The sequence below is a fragment of the Punica granatum genome, chromosome 8 (assembly GCF_007655135.1).
Source record: "Punica granatum isolate Tunisia-2019 chromosome 8, ASM765513v2, whole genome shotgun sequence".
NCBI classification, from domain to species: domain Eukaryota; kingdom Viridiplantae; phylum Streptophyta; class Magnoliopsida; order Myrtales; family Lythraceae; genus Punica; species Punica granatum.
The window spans coordinates 4572457-4589442 of NC_045134.1; the positions used below are offsets into that span (position 1 = coordinate 4572457).

The following is a 16986-nucleotide window of genomic DNA, read 5'->3' on the forward strand; positions in this document are numbered from 1 at the left end:
TTCTTTCTCGTTCACTGTGCTCTTTCCCGTTGTCCAGTGAACTGATGGGACTGTGAGGGGACGGGAAGGGTCTCGTCAAAGAGTCCCCTTTGATTCCCAAGCAGACAAAACGAGGACCCGAAAAGCTGCTCGTGGCAGAGAGAGAAGAGCAGGACCCATCCGAAGAACTTCTGAAACCTCTGGGGGTCTACATAGAACAAACATAAAGTTTTAGGACTAGAAACGAAAATTGAGGAAGATGGAGGACCATTTCGAGGATTCAAAAAGTACGATTCTCTGGCGAGTCAAAGCCCTTTTGCTGGTTTGGGAACTTTGGTGTGACTCCATCTCAGGCTCGGGAGCAGCTTCCTTCCCGGCGAGCCAAGCCGAAACCTCAGGTATGGTCTCAGGGTCGGACTCGGACCAAACCCCCCCCCCGCCCTCTCTCTCTCTCTCTCTCTCTGGAGTCGTCGGAGCTGTTCAAGCTCGAGACTGGCATTACCGATCATCTATGGACCGGACCGCCGGAAGCTTCGGCTCGGGCGTTTTCCGAGCTGATGGCCTAATCGCCTCTTGGCTTTCCCTGTTCCAGTGCGGAGGATGGGGAGCAGGGAACCACTGGAGCACTACGGCTTGCGATCGGCGAGCTCCTTCTCCTCGCTGCACGACCTTAACGCCGACCGCGATGCCGTCACCGAAGACAGCTTGGACAACGACGGGGACTCTGCCGCTGTCGTGAGTCGACCCTCTCCTGCCTCTTCGAAGTTTACTTCAATAGCAATTAGCAAATTTGCGCGAAATGACAAAGGACTGAAATTTCTTAAGCGTAAATTGATAATTGGGAATTGTTGTTGGTTGTTGCAGGAATGTATGCACGAATCTTACCGGGCTTCGTTGCCGCTTCATGCTGTCGGAGTTGACGAAGGTCGAACCGGCCTCGAGAACAGTGGGAGCTCGAGCAGCCCTTATAATATGCTATCCACTGAAGGTAAGATATTCCGACTTATTTTCGTGGAAAGGAATGCTTGTCATTGTTACTTAGGACGAATGGAAAAGCTTTTCCTTGGTATTTGTGAATTGACTAGTTGATTGAAATTTGCCATAGATGTTTCACCGATCGAATCGGCGAAGGCGAGATTCCTGCAAATTATCGTGGATCATTTCATCATTGATCATGTGATCGAGGTTACCGACCCTGAGACTGACTACTCTGGACAAGTTGGGCAAGATAAGCTGAACAAGAGGAAGCCGGGAGAGGTCCAGTATGAGGGTGATCCAAGATTTGCCCTGCCTCAAATGTATATTGCGAATATGTACGAAACCTTGGTGAATGATGTAAATATTAGGCTTGCTTCCTTAAATGGTATTCGTGAAAAGACTATCGGGGTAGCTCTTGAAGCGTCCGGTGGTTTGTACAGAAGGCTAGCTAAGAAATTCCCGAAGAAAGGTACCTTTTTCTCTTATTTGTTTTGATAGTAGAAGAGAGCAAGCTGCTCATGCGTGTTTCTATTCCTTGAGGTTTTTTTTTCCTTCATTTTAAGGTAGTTTAGCCTGATTTTCGTGTCTTAAATTATTCATGTTGGTTAAAAATTTATTTATTTATTTTATTTTTATGTGCATCTTTGATGCTTTGTTTGACAGGACCTTGTACATATAGGAGAAGAGAATTGGCTACTTCTGTTGAAACAAGAACAAGATTCCCTGAGTTAGTTATACAAGAAGAGAAACGGGTTCGTTTTGTTGTTATTAATGGTTTGGATATTGTCGAGAAACCAAATGGCATGTCGATTGATGATGCTGAGTGGTAAGTTATATATCCTCGTTCTTTCTATTTAACTGGTCCCTCCTGACGAGGAATGTTCTTTACCATATATTATATGAGTAACCATTTCGTGCACTTTTTGCTTGCCCTCCCTCTCAGGTTTAAACGATTAACAGGTCGGAATGAAGTAGCTATCTCGCCTCGAGATTATAAGTTCTATTCTCCTAGACACAAACAAAAGCGTGTCGGTTCAAATTCAGCATCACACATCCCCGGTTTGCCTGTAAGACCTTTATGGCTGCTAAAGCTTCACTTTAAATTTGCTAAACCCATTGATTGCTTACATAGAGGTATTTAATCATATTGATATGCACTAACATCATAAGTTCTCTCTGTTTCTCGACAATTTGGTGAATATTTCGTGTAATTGGGTGAGAATGCGTGTTTCTGTATTTGCCCGTGGCTTGTTCCTCTGCATGAAATTGAATCTTTAAACTGTAAGTTGAGATGTCTTACTTAGTTCCCGAACTTTTCAGACATTTAATGAGACGGATAGCTCTTCAACCATGGCTGCTGCACAAGGTTTTCGCTCCATTACTGAAGTACATTCTGCTTTCCCTCCTGAGTTCTAGACATTTTGTTTCCATCAATTGTTTTGCTTGTGTGTTTCCAAGTCTGAGGTATGATTCTTCTTATATGCAGTCACCGAATCAGCAAGCAACTCCGTCTAAGCATCACATGCAGTCGATGTCCCATCAGCCTCAGTTTCATCCGATTCACCAGAGCCTCCATCAGCAAATGCACCAAAGCCCACACACCTCTCACTTTCCCCAGAACCTGCCCGATATCCCTCATCCGCATCACTCTCCTACGATATCACAACACATGCCGTGCTTACAGCCCCTTGTCGGGGCCCATGTGGGAGGGCGCATGCATGTAATGGTGAGTGGAGTATCATTTCGTCCATGCTTTGCTCAGCAAGAAACGAGTTCTTGTTTGCATGGTCTGATGAGTGTTTCTAACTTACAGGCTTCGACCCCTGCAAAGTTCTGCGATGAATGTGGGACACCGTATCTGAGAGAGACCTCGAAGTTCTGCTCCGAGTGCGGTGTCAAGAGATTAGGAACGTGATAGATTCTTCTAAAATTGTTTCTCAGTTGGAATTTTGGGTATATATTGTTAAGGACCTGTGTAAATATTGATACTTGAAGAGAGACAGTAATTGGTTGCTTGTAACTTTTCAGAGTGAAATAACTCACAATGAATCAGTGATACCATGTTGGCTCCTGATTCTGAGCAGCCACTGATTTGCACAATTACGAGATTCGGTCGACAGAATCAAAGTTGGATATGAAAGCGACATCGCAAGGTAGCAACTTCTCTGGAGCGAAATGGAGCATGTAAGTAGGATATCCATAGTTAAAGACGGCGAGCACTGCCTCGGAGCAGCTAAACTGGAGTTGGTATCGAAACTCTCATGGAATCTTTGCCAATTTTCACTGAAGCTTAAATGTCTCGATCATGCCGTAGCTTGGATGACAAAGTCCTTGGATTGGAAATCTGAGGAGGTGGCCTTAACTCACAGGATAGGTGTGATCAACAAATAACTCGACGGTGGCATTTTGGATGACAAAGTCACTGGAGGCCTTAACTCACTGGATAGGTGGCTGCCACCGGACTCGGTGCCGATCATCTACACAGCCAATGAGAGACAACAATGAAAAGTTAGCCAGGTAAGCCACCGAGCAATCAGAACCCGCTGTGTCAGCCATGGCGACCAGCCACCACCGGCTCGGCGAGTGCGGAGTAGGAGTTGGTGATCTCAATCGAAGATCTTTAGGTAGATGAACCATATTAGGACTCCCTTGGCCTCGTGGAAAATATGTCCAGCTGTTGACTATTTGACTGTTGACCTAACAGCCGTCTTCTTCTTCATCGTCTCTTCTTCCCCTCTCCTCTGCAGCTCTACCACCAGGCACCCACCCTCCTCACAGAAACCCTAATCTTCCTCCTCCGTAGCTTTCTGGATTCCCGCTCTCAGCCACCGCCATGAATTCAGCTCTTACTAGTCTCCCTTCTTCCTCCTTTCGTCTCACAACATCCCCTTTCGCCTCTGCCCCAAAAACCCTAACCTTTCCTTCTCCTTCCTCGAAAGTCAACGCTGTCGTCCCTCCAAAGCTCCGGGATTTCTCCTCTACAGGCCAAAAATCCATCAGGGCTTGTTCATCTTCAGTCCCCGAAGCTCGTCCTCCTTCCTCTTCCCCGAAAAACCCGATCCGCCGTGCCATTGAGAACTCTGCAGCCGCCGCAGTGCTCCTCGCTGCTGCCATCTCGTTCGCTGGGAAGCTCCCGGCTGCGAGGGCGGAGCCGCCCCCTCCGGCTGCATTGTCCGAGCAGCAGGCCCTCGAAGAAGATGAGCGGGCGTCTAAATCCTCTGCCCTGCCCGAGTTCCTCGAGGCAAATCCCGACTCCATTGAGACTCTCAAGCAGCTCCTGCAGACTAAGCTGGAGAATCGGGAGGACGAGGAAGCTCTCGCGTTGCTGAAACGCCTGGTGGCGGCGCAGCCTGCAGAGATCGAACGGAAGTTCCTCCTCGCCCGGCTGCACAATGAGATGGGGGACACGCAAGCTGCTCGCCAAGTGTTCGAGGAAATATTGCAGATGAACCCCTTGTCCTTTGAGGCATTGTTCGAGAATGCGCTGCTGATGGACCGGTGTGGGGAGGGAGAGGCGGTGCTTAGCCGGCTCGAGGAGGCCCTGAAGGTGGCCGAGGGTGAGAACAGGGCCAAGGAGGCGAGGGACGTGAGGCTGATAATGGCCCAGATGAGGTTTCTGCAGAAGGACGTGGAGGGAGCCTTGAGGAGCTACCAGGACTTGGTCAAAGAAGACCCAACCGACTTTCGTCCTTACTTTTGTCAGGGGATGGTCTACAGCCTGCTGGATCGGAACGAGGAGGCAAGGGAGCAGTTTGCCAAGTACAGGGAGCTCTCTCCTAGGAAGTTCGAGGTCGAGGGGTACCTGCGGACCCCACTGTCGAGGATGAAGTTGTTCGGGACGGATGAGAGCAATTGAGGGATTCCTCGAGTCGGGTTTTTGGTTCCTATAAGAATAATCGGATCTTGCAGAGGATAGTTTAGAGTTGGACTAGTCTCTTGCAAGAGGAGGCAGAGTTAGTCGAATTCCACCGGTAATCCTGTCTATTCTTTTTCTAGTATACTGATGATCATCAGCCTAATATGTAGTTCAGTTCAAAGCTTCCGAGGATAATTCTGTGTAATAGCCATAATGTATGTTGAGACAGTGAGAACTTATCGAAATGAAGTCGAGTAGACATTCTTGCTCCATAGCAGTCTTCTGTCATGATACTGTAAATACATATGTTACCCGAAAGCTACATTATCACTATCGATAATGCGATCCACACCGATCAACGGCTACGGTTAACTGTTGATCCCCTAGCCGGGTCCAAGATGGACTTTCCCGCGAGACGAATGGATGATGTTTGCTGGAATTAGAAATAGAACCACATTCTTTCAGTGCACATAGTTACACGGAGTTTGGACGTTCTTACAGCTGAACTCCCGCACAACGTCGATCTCACTTGTCACTGGGTTGACCCTTTTACCGGCAAACATCTCTGATCCGGTCCAAAACAAACTGGGATCCCGAGACAACCGTCGCTGTTGGCTGCTAATGTCTAGCATACAACCAGTTTAAATTGTCTTTGTCTGCAAATGTCACTCCTGGATGAGTAGGTCCGAGTCCAAGGAATTCGTGGTCACGAATGAGAGATTCTTCTCCAGGCTCCGGAATCAACATCGGTTGCACTACGTGCATTTTCATCATATACACTGCCACTGCCTGATGAAAAGTTCAGGCCGCAAATCGCATGAGTAATTCTACTATATCACGCACGGTGGAGAAGCAGAATCACGTGGTTCTGGTTCGGCGTGAAGAACGATCGGAATCCAACCGATAGTTTTAGGACAGGACTGTGAACTCGGGGAAGAAGATGAAACGGAACTAATGATGACTGAAACGGCTGTTGTGGTAAAACAGGAAAAACGGAAAACTGATTATGTATGTCCAGGAATTCTCCACGTGGCAGCTTGTGAGTGGTTCCTAGGATCCTCCCCAAATCCACGGCGGCTTCGAGTAAGATAAGGTATATAACTCTGTTCTAACAGGACCTCCGTGAACGGCCATCGCCGTTTCCTTCACAACCTGCATCTCGTCTTCAATGGCCGTCTCCACTTCTTCGGATTGGCCTTTAACTGCCTTTAACAACTCATCTCGGCGGCAGAAGCTTCAATCTCCTTTCCCAGTTCGAAGCCGGCTCTTTAAGACACTCCCCTCCCTGCCCTTCCCTTGTCCAAAGCTTGTGGCCAATCTCCATGCAACGTCGTCGGACTGCCCTTCTTCGGTCCTCGAGGAACCGTCTAGCCTCGTCCCGTTGGTGGAATTCAAAGACCAACTGCCTGGCTCCGCAACTTTGAATGCTTTCCTTCGCGGGTTGTTTGAAACTCCCGAGACCGAGGAGCTTGCATTTGAGTGCTACAAGAAGGCTAAAGCTCGGCGTGATTTTAAGCCTGAGGGATCCACAGTGGACCTCGTGGCTGAGTATCTTATGCGGGCAAAGAAATGGGAATCAGTTTCAGCTCTTTCCGATGACTTTAAGGTCTACGACTTATTGCCTGGTGCTGTCACCTGTGCTAGGCTGATTAGCAGCTGTGTTGAGGCTAGGAAGTTCAGAGTCGTGGAGGGCTTGCTGAAAGTGTTCGTATTGAATCGGGAGGTTCCTGTTTTAGCATTTGCTGCTGCAATGAGAGAGTACAATAGGCTTCACATGTTTAGCAGCACGATTCTCGTGTTTGAACGAATGCAGTCATCCATTAATCCCAACTTGGTGGACCCTGCATGCTATTTTCGGGCAATGGAGGCTCACACGAAGATTGGGAATACGATGGAAGTTATCAAACTGTTTGAAGAGTTTAAGAGCAAGGAGTTTGGGAAGGCCCCGTTTTCGGGTCAGATATTGGGTTTGGTCTGCGAGTCATTGTGCAAAGCAGGTCGAGTCTCCGAAGCCCTGCAGCTGTTTCAGGATATGAGAGTCAATGGGATTGTTATTGATACGCCTGCCTCGGTTTATTCTTCCCTAGTTTCTTCTCTCTCAAATGCCGGGGAAGTAAAATTAGCAGAGGAGCTCCTCACGGAAGCAGAGAGGCAGGGGAAGGTCCTGCGAGACCCGGACATGTACCTGAAACTTGTGCTGATGTATGTGGAAGAAGGGATGCTCGAGAAGACCCTCGAAGTTGTGGAAGCGATGAGGGGCCCGAAAAAGCTGAGGGTCTCAGATTGCATATTTTGCGCGATAGTGAATGGGTTCTCGAAGAAGAGAGGTTACCGTTCCGCTGCTCAAATCTACGAGAAGTTAGTCTCCTTGGGTTGTGAACCGGGACAGGTTACTTATGCATCAGCTATCAATGCTTATGCTCGGATTGGGCTCCATTCGAAGGCCGAGGAGATCTTCTCTGAGATGGAGACAAAGGGTTTCGATAAATGCCTCGTGGCTTATTCGAATATGATCTCGATTTACGGGAAGACAGGAAGGTTGGGAGAGGCGATGAGGCTCCTAGGGAAGATGAAGGCTAAAGGGATTCGACCGAACGTGTGGGTATATAATTCCTTGTTGGACATGCACGGTAGGGTGCGGAATCTGAAGCGAGTCGAGAAGCTATGGAAGGAGATGGAGCGGAGTAGGGTGGTTCCTGATAGGGTGAGCTACACAAGCCTAATAGGCGCTTATAACCGAGCTCACCAGTTTGAGAGCTGCATTGAGTTCTATCATGAGTACAGGGCCGGCGGAGGCGGGATTGATCGGGCAATGGGCGGGATCATGGTTGGTGTCTTCTCGAAGAGCGGAAGGGTCGATGAGTTGGTGAAGCTGTTGAGTGATATGAAGACGGGGGGAACGGGACTCGATGGGAGGCTCTATAGGACAGCTCTGAATGCTTTGAGGGATGCAGGGCTCCAGAGCCAGGCAAAGTGGTTGCAAGGAAGCTTCGAGGCGATATCTTAGGTCCGATGTTTAGGTTCAAATGCTCCTTTCTTCTGTAATTACAGTATACTCTAGTCGGAGAGATTCCGGTTTTCATCGAACGTCTCAAAAGAGACCACCGTAAGTAACAATCGTTTAATGTCACGGAAAAAATTGAACTAAAAGGAACTGAAAGATTGTCAGTTCCTTCTTGCCCTTCTGATGAGTATGACCCGATTTTGGTCCGTTATGACGTTGCCTTTTCTCGATAGATATCATAGCTATGTAGCATCCGAAGTACAGCATCTGTTCTATTTGCAGCACGTCATTAGATTTCCGGAAAACTGTTCTCATTCCTCGAGTTTTCTAGTCCTCGATATATTGTTTAAAGGGTGATCCGACATGGTTTCTTCTTGTTTATGTCGTGTAAGGAGTGATTTGACATGGCTGTTTTCTCATTGTTTTCCTCATCTCTCTAGGGAAAAAGGGAAGTCTTTCCTACAGTTAATTCCGTTAGAATCACTGACTGAGCTGCGCTTCTGCTGAAGCATGAAGGTTACGTTCACCGGGCAACCGAGTTCGATCTTTCATACATGTCGCACGATATCCCGGGCCTCCTTCCGTCTCATACGAAGTACCATCACGACGGTATCAGGAGAACGTGATTTTGGAATACAAAAATTTATTTCCAATACGAACACCACAGCCGAGTACAAAACGGGTTACAACACAGACGGGAGAAAAGAGAAGGGATAGAGACGTGGAGGACCTCACAACATAGATTGTGAGATTTTATTCTCGCAAAATATCAGAAGCAGAAGCCGAAGCGATCGTAGCTACTTAGCATTGTTTGGTGCAGAAGCAGCGGCGGCGGAAGCCACGGCAGTGGCCGCCATGGAAGCCCTCGGTCTGGCAGACGGAGCCGCAGTTGGTATTGCTGACACACGTTCCCCTGAACTTGTGGCTCTGCGACTCGCAAGTCCTCGCCTCCACCACCGTCGTGCTCATCTCTGCTTGTCGGAATAAAACATGACAGTAACAGATATTAGGACCGAGTTATAACTTCATCAGTTAGTTGGTATATACTACATGATTGTTAAAACTCTATAAGATTGGTCTACCATCAGTTTACGCTAACGACGTCGAAACAAATGGATCGACATAGAAACAAAGATCGAGTGAGAGGAAGGACCGGTGGCCGCGGCGAGCAGAAGCAGGACGAGTATTGCCCGAAACAAAGGCTTGCTGAGACCCATTGCTGTGTATGTGAAAGCTAGTGTGCAATGTTTTAGATCAATCAGGCACCCATTTATATAGTGAAATATTGGGAAATGTTTATTATTTTCTATTTTGGTAAAAAACAGTAAGCGTGAAATTACCTGAGGCGCCAAACCAAACAGCACCAGAGCGTCCACTGGAAGAACGATCCAGAATCCACAAAAGGCAAAGAAAGTTAGAGGACGCCTTTCCTTATTCATTATTTAAATTCATTTACGATGTGCGTGCGGTACAGTTGATAAATATGACCGATCTTAAATGCATAGTATGGATTTGGAATCTATCGAAGAGCACTCGAGGCAAAAGTTTGCCGACACTCTAATCGGAATTGGATGTATGGACATTATTCACGACGTGCAGGTAAAGGTGATAAATCATGATCGGGATCTAAGGACATTATTATTTATGACATGCAGTACAGGTGATAAATTACGTGTCAATGACTGACTGATCTTTAATGCGCTGTACGGGTTTGAAGTCTATTGGTAGAAATCTCATGGCTGAAGTAAGTCGAGAGCCTATCGAGTAAGTGTGGCGTAGAGATGTACACATTCGTCTCATAATAAAAATATTCTAAGTTTGATAATTATTGTTAAAATTTTTATTTTATTGTACTCACAACCTTCTTATCGGAAAAGAAAAAAAAAGAAAAAGAAAAAAAAAAGGTAGAGTCTAATCTTAATTGAATCTCTAAATTGAGGATGTATCCGGATTTCATTATAGAATGACGTGGAAGGATAGAAGGTAAAGAAAAGGAGCAAGATCTGCTTTTTCTTTTTCCTTTATCTTTTAGTTTTTTTTTTTTTGGGCTTCTTTTATTGGTATCTTTCTTTTTTAACATAATTTTGATCTGTCCTCTTACTTTGTTGCCCATTACGTGCCCTAATCAAATTAAAATGTGAATTGAATTGAAAGAATGATCTATATAAAGTGATTGCTTTTCCTTGGCCTATCCTTTCCTTTTCTCACTGTGTGTCTGAATTGATTGCTTTGCAGCTCATCATACACGTTCTGAACACATGCGGAGAATTGCGATTCGAGAAAATAATTCGTGAGTTTTCCGATTTTTCATACAATAAAACGTCATGATTGTAATGAATTATGCAGCATTCAGATCTTTTAAGACTACTTAACCAAAGCATTATTTTTAGGGAAATACCAATTGCGGTCATAATTTGTTTCCCTTTTTAAGACTATTTTTTATTAAGAATATCACATTGCATAAATTACGGGCTTTCTTGTTTTAGAAATATTTACAGTACGAAAAAAATAAAAAATAAATAAATGAAAAAGAAGTTGAAAGCTTCGAACAAATTAGAGGAAGGGCCATCAGCCACAAGATCCCCAAGCAATGTCACAGGACGACACAGGGGGACCTCTTCTGGGGAGGTTGTGGTTGGAATTGAACCACGATGGTCACTGTGCAAATCATATTTACAGGTAACTCTATACTTTTTTGAATAATCGTAACTTTATTAAATGGTTATAAGATAATAATGATCTAGTTTATTTTTCATGTTTGATTTTAGAGCCATTTTTATAATTCTATTTCACTTAATTACACTTATTTTCAATTCAACAACACAATTATTATTTTTTTCTTTTTCTTTAATTTTTTTAACCATTCAATTCAATTTTTAATACTAAATTCTCTCAACTATTCATTACTTTTTCACTTTTTTTAATAATTTAATAACATAATCATTACAATCTAATTATATGGATATATATATAATTACAGTTAGAGTTGAGTTAAATTCAACTGTAATTCCAAATAAGCTATGGTTATGAGATAATAAAGATATACCGTAAATAATCACCACCCAACTTTATCGGAAACCTTTCTCCTCTCTCTTTGAACGACTATTATTTTTGTTATTCATAATTTTTGTTTATTTTTAAATTCCTCCATTCTAAAATCAAAGAACATATTTTAAAAATAAGAAGAGATTATACGAACATTTTATATAATATGGTGCCTTCATTAAATGAAAAATATATGTACAAACTTGAAAAAGAAAAAAGTTCAGAAGCTATGACCGAAATTAATATTTTCATAAAAAACAATGATTTGATCAAATGAACCATGCGAAATTAACTACATATGTTTACAACAAAAGAAACTATAAGCCGTTGCTTCAAATTTCAGGAAAGGTCATTGTAATTTACTTTTTTATTTTTAATTTTATTATTTTTTATTATGAATGCGGCGCGGTTCGACACAGTTCTTACCTTAACTCTGGCCACTCCGAAAATGGCAAGCGGACTTGTAACCGTGAAGAGGACAATACGAGATGTCTTATAGAAGGGGATGATTGTAGTAATTCGGTTTTGCATGGATATTTCTCAAGAAGCTGCCTCCAGTGCTGACATTTATACTTACAGTTTAGATTTACAAATGAAATCAGGACCAAAAACTATCAACTACAACCACAGCCTCTGACTTCACCTTCGGGGACAGCAAAAACAGCAAAAGCAAAGGGAACACCGTGCCACGGTCCGTAAGTTACCAATGAAATTGGAAAGGAGGGGAAGGGAAGGAAAGATAAGAGGAGAGTTATTTGTTCAATTGATCCCATCCCGGAAAGGACAATATGATCAACTCGTCCTCATTCCCAGGTGACGAAAATCATAGAGTTGGCGAGGCCCGATTCATCAAACGTCAACTTGCTATCATAGTCCAGAGACTTCGATGCTCCCGGAATGGCCTGGGCCAAACGGAATGACCTGCTCTTGTCTCCCTCCCCCAGCTGCGCATGGCAGAATGACCACAGAAGCTGGCAGGAACAAGCAATTCGTACAGAAGTAAAGCACGTAACTTATACAGCAATCTTAGAACTATGGTTGATTAGAGCATTGGTGACAGGGCGCTTTGAAGAGTCACAAGCAACACAGCTAGTTTACCTGTATTGGATCAGTTCGGAGGAAATTACGCTGGGCCCTGCGTCCGTCAGGAAAACGCACTGCAACCCTGCAGAGAAGGCTCCTGTCTACCTTTGGTTCTTCAAGAAGAGGGGGAAATTCAGGCTTGTTGCTCGAGCATGTCTCTTCCTCCTTGGTAGTACCATTGCCTTCCTCAGTTGCTGCACCTGAGTCTTTAAAATCCTCCAAAGAAGCTGCTAATGCAGCCTGTAAATCCCCATCCTCTTCTTTGCTCACATCTGCACCATACATGGCATCTGAGATGAGATCTCAGCTTTTGCAGAATACAGGTATAGCCTCTGTCCACCACTAAACACTCTAAGAGTACAGCTACTAGAACTTGCAAAATAGACATACTCTTTAATTTCTGTGGAGGAGTCGGCTTTGTTTCTCTGAGACGTTTATGCGACAGAGTTACATGGTGATCTTTAGGGCCACCATCCATGAAAGGTAAGAGATCCTACAAAAAGAGAAGCAGCAAATATAGAATATTAGCAACAAGACATGTCTTGGCATCTGCTCTATCCCGTTTTCCTTTTGTGTTTATATATGGGTATTCTCCCCAAGTCAAGAGCATGCAACAAGTCAAAAATACCTCGAGCAAACTCTCAGGCTGGATCATCCCAAGCCAGGATCGCATCTTTTGGCCTGTTATCGGGTCAATGACGAGAACTACAGGAATAGAATCCAATTTGTAGTATGTGCAAACCTTGCGGCCCTCACTTGTGTCATCATATACCTAATGCCAAGCAATACATCATTAGATATAGACAGAATAGCCAACAGAAGGGCAACCAGGATGAGATTCATCATATACGCAAAAACACTCACCTGCCAGAAGATAAAGTTAGTACTAATGGTTTGAGCAACAGCTTCATTGGCCCAGGTGTCCCGGTTGAGCTTCAAAAGAAAATCACCAATAATAGTACAAATCAAAGTTAGATTACAGCAGCATATCGAGTGAAAATGAGCAAAGGATATTCAACTTGAAAGAATTACAAAGAGCTTTAAAATGTCTACCATATGTGAGCTGAATTCCCTAGTTGACTGCAAGTTCACCAATAGCCACTTGTCCTGCATTGAAGCAGCTCCTTTCGCCTGCGAACATGAATGACACTCCGTTATGAGAAGATGAAATATGTCAATTCCTAGAGAATTGCGTCATCGATACTTCGACAAAAAATATAGAACTGTCTCTAGATGATGGGCTGAACTTACAGTCTGAAAGTACAGCTAAAAAAGAATACTAGATTTACAGCAAAAACATGTTACGTATTAGGAATCTTGCCAGGATAGAAAAGAGAAAGCCCCATTCAGATTAACAAACAGGAATGCTATTGGAAACAATAATACCAGTTTGAACTTAATGTGTCCATTCAATCCAGGTAATTGTAAATTCAATCTAATGGAACTATCCACATATATACATATACTTAATAAAAGAAGACTCACCTTCTCAAAGGATCCTCGAAACATCAAATGAAAAGGAGGACGATACAGAGAAGCAAGATTATCGCGAGAATTATCAGCAGTGGACGTACTGCCTCGTTCTGATTCCCATACACCAGGGCGTTTCATTTCCTCATCAAAATTGCGAAATGCAACTAATGGAGCTGATTCATTTGATGGGTGGCCTATCCCCGATGCTCTGTATAGGCAAAAGAGGATATTCCCAAACAATGGTAAGTGACAACTAATATCTCAAAAATGTCTCTTGGCAATAGAGAGCACAAAGAGAGAAAAAATGGACATACGGGAATAATATCGCATCATCGTAGAGAACCTCCCTTCTAACAGGTAAAGGAGCCCGCACTGCATCATCTCCGTCCTTTTGACCAGCATTATCATGTGCCCCATCGACCCTCGACCCACTGATTAATCGACCAAAACTCAGTGTATAAATTCATGTGAAACCCAAAAGGATACGCAATATTAAAATAAAACTGCAGGCATAACTTCCTACATACTCTTCTGCCAGAACAGCATTTGTCTCATCAGTTACGGGGGCTTGGAGCTGTGGTGCTATACCACCCGCTTCATTGCCGACATAAAATAGTTGAATTGCATCATCAAGCTTCCAACTTGTCATCTGATATAATGAGAATCTTTTAGCAATTACCACTAGAGAATTTTATGCTTAAAATACAAAAACGTAATCAACATGTCAACTGAAATTAGGAAAGCCGCAACAACAGTCCTCAATGTCAGCATTCCACTTTTCATACTAAGCTCGATAGAGCTTCATCATATGAACCAAAGGGACAAGAACAGTCCACATTATTTGCAATGCAGAGACCGCATCATACTGAAGCTCGGCTTATTGCAGCACTAACGAAAACATAACCTTGGAACTAACTTTCCCCGAACAAACACCACAACTCCACAAATTTTCAGAACAAAAAGCTAAGGTCTTTCCAGATTCCTTGATAAGATGGAGGAAGACAACCACTAACAACATACAGCACAACTTGGTGCCACACATGATTATAAGTTCAGCCCTTTGCCAGAACTATGTAAAAAGGTAATCAACGTGTCATCTGAGAAAAGGAAAGCCACAACAACAGTCCTCAGTCTCCGGCTTTCCACTTCCATATTAAGCTTGATAGAACTTCATCATATTGACCAAAGACCCAAGAATGGTCCACGTTGTTCGCAATGCGGAGACAGCATCGTACTAAAGTTCAGCTCATTAGTGCATCGATGAAAACCTAATTTTGCAACAACTTTCAACAAACGGATACCGCAAACCCGACAAATTTTCAGACCAAAAGCCATCGCCTTCCCAGGTTCCTCCATAAGACAGAACGGACAAGCACAACTACCAAAAAGATAAAGCACCACTGGCGCCACACTTGATACTAAATAGATCCCTTCGACAAAAATATGTAAAATTCTATCACAGAAAGTATATCGGGTAACCATATTCCCGAATAAATTCCGATCTCATTCCCGTTGCAGACACCCAAGAAAGATGTTTATTCAGACAACTATGTATTCCTGTCCAATTTCTTCCCCGACAGCAGCTCGATTTGGTCGGATTAGCAGAGAAGCGACTAACTGACAGCACACGCACGCCAGCTGAGAGAAAGGAAGTGACTCACCTGTAAGAACTGGCGCGCGGTCTCGACGGATTGCCCGACGGCGATCTCGAGGAAGGAAGAGATCATGCTCTCCTGGTCGTTGGTCGACAGCACGCTCTCCATCCTCACAAGTCTCGGCCTTTTCCTCCCCAGCAAGCAAGAAACCCTAACCCAGATTGCTCCGAGAGAAGCTCCCACCCACCCCGATCGGTGCCGAGCGAGCAGCTGTGATCACAGAGGGTCGATTCGACCAGGATCCACCATGAATCCTCAGAATCCCAGAGAGAAGTGAGAGAGAAAAGGGAAACAGGAAGGGCCAGCTGCAGGGAGCAGTAGGGAGTTCTCTGCTCTGCTTCTATTCCCGTAATTTGTAATTTTCAACCAATTTTCTATTTATATAAATATTCGGGTTTTTTTATGCGTAATATATATATATATATATTTTTATGGGCATATTATTATATATGTATGGACATATGTACGGATTAATCCTATGCAAATTGAATTTTTGAACCAAATATCAAATTGATTTGCGAAAAGGTAAAATTAATATCTCTAGATTCTATATATCTATTATAATTATTATTATAGAATGTACTGTTATACGCACGTGGTGATATCGGATAGATTTCCGTGTGAATCGAATTTAGAAATTGCAATCTAAAAAACAGATTGTGATATCGTAGAACTTGAATGGATAGAAAAATCTGCATGTATGACATCATCGGATATGTTGTTTTATGTATAGATTAGACTCTACTCGCGCCTCCCGCACAGTAACTACGGAAGAGATAATTAATAGTGAGAAGTAGGAATTGGATATAAACTTTGAAAAAGAAAAAAGATGAAAAATGAAAGATGGAAGAAAAGAGCGGAAGGAGAACGATGTTAGATAGACAATATTAGCCTTCAATTACCTCTTTTATTTTTAATTGTATAATTTTTAAATTGATAATAAATGATATTTTAGATTCTTTAATCACCCTATAAATTAGGAGGCAGTTACAAGATTGAGTTCTTACTCAAATAATGGAATAAGATAAGTTAATAGAATGAGACGCATTACCTATAGAGATAGATATATGTATCTAGACATGAACTTATTCATTTATATAAAATTGCATATATGTTATTAATCATAAATTGCATCTGAAAATGAGCCAAAAAGCGATATGATTTGCTAATCAGTATCTCTATATTTATTATTATTATTATATACTTTTTTATGTAATTTATAATGTAAAATGTTATATACACGGCGATAAAATTCTCCTATAAACTTAATTTCTAAGTTGTCGTCCATAAAGTGAATTACGATATCGAATAACTCCTAAAAGATAGGAAACAAAGTAATGTAGTATTTCCGCATCTACAGTATGGGGGTTGTGGTTGCATGAAGTAACGTTCCCAATTGACTATATTTCGATGATTTCATGAAGTTTTAACTGTTTTAAAAATAAAATATTTAAAACGTCAATGTTTAGTGGAATTTTGAAATCCTCTAGTACTATAAATAAATTGATCTGATATTTTTAAATTAGTCGTCCAAAAAATCTAAATGAAAACCCCGCAATGCGCGAATTTTTTTTTGTAATTTTGATAAAATTAAAAGAAATTATAATGCCATTACCATTGGACATGAGTTATTTTTGACAAACTATAAAAGAAATAAATACTATAAAATAGATGGAAGAAAGAAAGGAATCTAATTGATCAAGAATTCCTCCTGATTTTTCACCGTATATTCTTATGTATATTTTCCTGCCATATATTCCATGATTCTCTCTCTTAGATTTGTTTCCTTTACGGTCACCAATCTTTATTGGACGAATATGTCTATATGCTAGCGTCTTTACATGTATTTTGATGGCCAGTAAATGAAGGAACAATTGTTCATCCATGAAAAAAACAATTCAATTACTTTAAAC

The 16986-nt window shown here is 42.8% G+C and overlaps 5 protein-coding genes across 5 annotated transcripts; 3 read left to right on the forward strand and 2 right to left on the reverse strand.

The window, feature by feature from the left end:
- The first annotated feature begins 105 nt into the window (after positions 1-105).
- LOC116188997 (uncharacterized protein At2g02148) lies at positions 106-3040 on the forward strand. Its single transcript, XM_031518476.1, has 9 exons — positions 106-377; positions 572-714; positions 844-967; positions 1085-1426; positions 1621-1783; positions 1901-2024; positions 2278-2343; positions 2444-2683; positions 2771-3040. Exons 1-9 carry the CDS (start codon positions 239-241, stop codon positions 2870-2872), a joined length of 1443 nt encoding a protein of 480 aa, XP_031374336.1. The 5' UTR covers positions 106-238; the 3' UTR covers positions 2873-3040.
- Positions 3041-3207: 167 nt separating this feature from the next.
- Positions 3208-5085, forward strand: LOC116188999 (protein SLOW GREEN 1, chloroplastic). Its single transcript, XM_031518482.1, has one exon. It carries the CDS (start codon positions 3791-3793, stop codon positions 4811-4813), a length of 1023 nt encoding a protein of 340 aa, XP_031374342.1. The 5' UTR covers positions 3208-3790; the 3' UTR covers positions 4814-5085.
- An 830-nt stretch (positions 5086-5915) lies between these two features.
- On the forward strand, positions 5916-8023 carry LOC116188996 (pentatricopeptide repeat-containing protein At5g13770, chloroplastic). The gene has a single exon (XM_031518475.1). It carries the CDS (start codon positions 5982-5984, stop codon positions 7818-7820), a length of 1839 nt encoding a protein of 612 aa, XP_031374335.1. The 5' UTR covers positions 5916-5981; the 3' UTR covers positions 7821-8023.
- A 417-nt stretch (positions 8024-8440) lies between these two features.
- On the reverse strand, positions 8441-9130 carry LOC116189000 (defensin Ec-AMP-D1-like). The gene is made up of 2 exons (XM_031518483.1): positions 8971-9130; positions 8441-8788 (listed from the first exon to the last, which is right to left on the reverse strand). Exons 1-2 carry the CDS (start codon positions 9032-9034, stop codon positions 8619-8621), a joined length of 234 nt encoding a protein of 77 aa, XP_031374343.1. The 5' UTR covers positions 9035-9130; the 3' UTR covers positions 8441-8618.
- A 2238-nt stretch (positions 9131-11368) lies between these two features.
- Positions 11369-15427, reverse strand: LOC116189287 (plant UBX domain-containing protein 7). The gene is made up of 10 exons (XM_031518886.1): positions 15080-15427; positions 13946-14067; positions 13733-13849; positions 13431-13626; positions 12999-13076; positions 12810-12878; positions 12574-12717; positions 12336-12438; positions 11961-12217; positions 11369-11833 (listed from the first exon to the last, which is right to left on the reverse strand). The coding sequence occupies exons 1-10, from the start codon at positions 15179-15181 to the stop codon at positions 11666-11668; spliced, it is 1356 nt and encodes a 451-aa protein (XP_031374746.1). The 5' UTR covers positions 15182-15427; the 3' UTR covers positions 11369-11665.
- Positions 15428-16986: the final 1559 nt, after the last annotated feature.

Excerpts from the sequence above, each read along its gene's own strand:
- LOC116188997 (XM_031518476.1), top strand. The coding sequence starts at position 239 with ATGGAGGACCATTTCGAGGATTCAAAAAGTACGATTCTCTGGCGAGTC. Across the intron at positions 715-843 it reads ACGGGGACTCTGCCGCTGTC|GAATGTATGCACGAATCTTA; the intron begins GTGAGTCGACCC and ends TGGTTGTTGCAG. Across the intron at positions 968-1,084 it reads TAATATGCTATCCACTGAAG|ATGTTTCACCGATCGAATCG; the intron begins GTAAGATATTCC and ends AATTTGCCATAG.
- LOC116188999 (XM_031518482.1), top strand. The coding sequence starts at position 3,791 with ATGAATTCAGCTCTTACTAGTCTCCCTTCTTCCTCCTTTCGTCTCACA.
- LOC116188996 (XM_031518475.1), top strand. The coding sequence starts at position 5,982 with ATGGCCGTCTCCACTTCTTCGGATTGGCCTTTAACTGCCTTTAACAAC.
- LOC116189000 (XM_031518483.1), bottom strand. The coding sequence starts at position 9,034 with ATGGGTCTCAGCAAGCCTTTGTTTCGGGCAATACTCGTCCTGCTTCTG. Across the intron at positions 8,789-8,970 it reads TCTGCTCGCCGCGGCCACCG|AGATGAGCACGACGGTGGTG; the intron begins GTCCTTCCTCTC and ends TCCGACAAGCAG.
- LOC116189287 (XM_031518886.1), bottom strand. The coding sequence starts at position 15,181 with ATGGAGAGCGTGCTGTCGACCAACGACCAGGAGAGCATGATCTCTTCC. Across the intron at positions 13,627-13,732 it reads GATGATGCGATATTATTCCC|AGCATCGGGGATAGGCCACC; the intron begins GTATGTCCATTT and ends TTGCCTATACAG. Across the intron at positions 12,439-12,573 it reads AGCCTGAGAGTTTGCTCGAG|GATCTCTTACCTTTCATGGA; the intron begins GTATTTTTGACT and ends CTCTTTTTGTAG.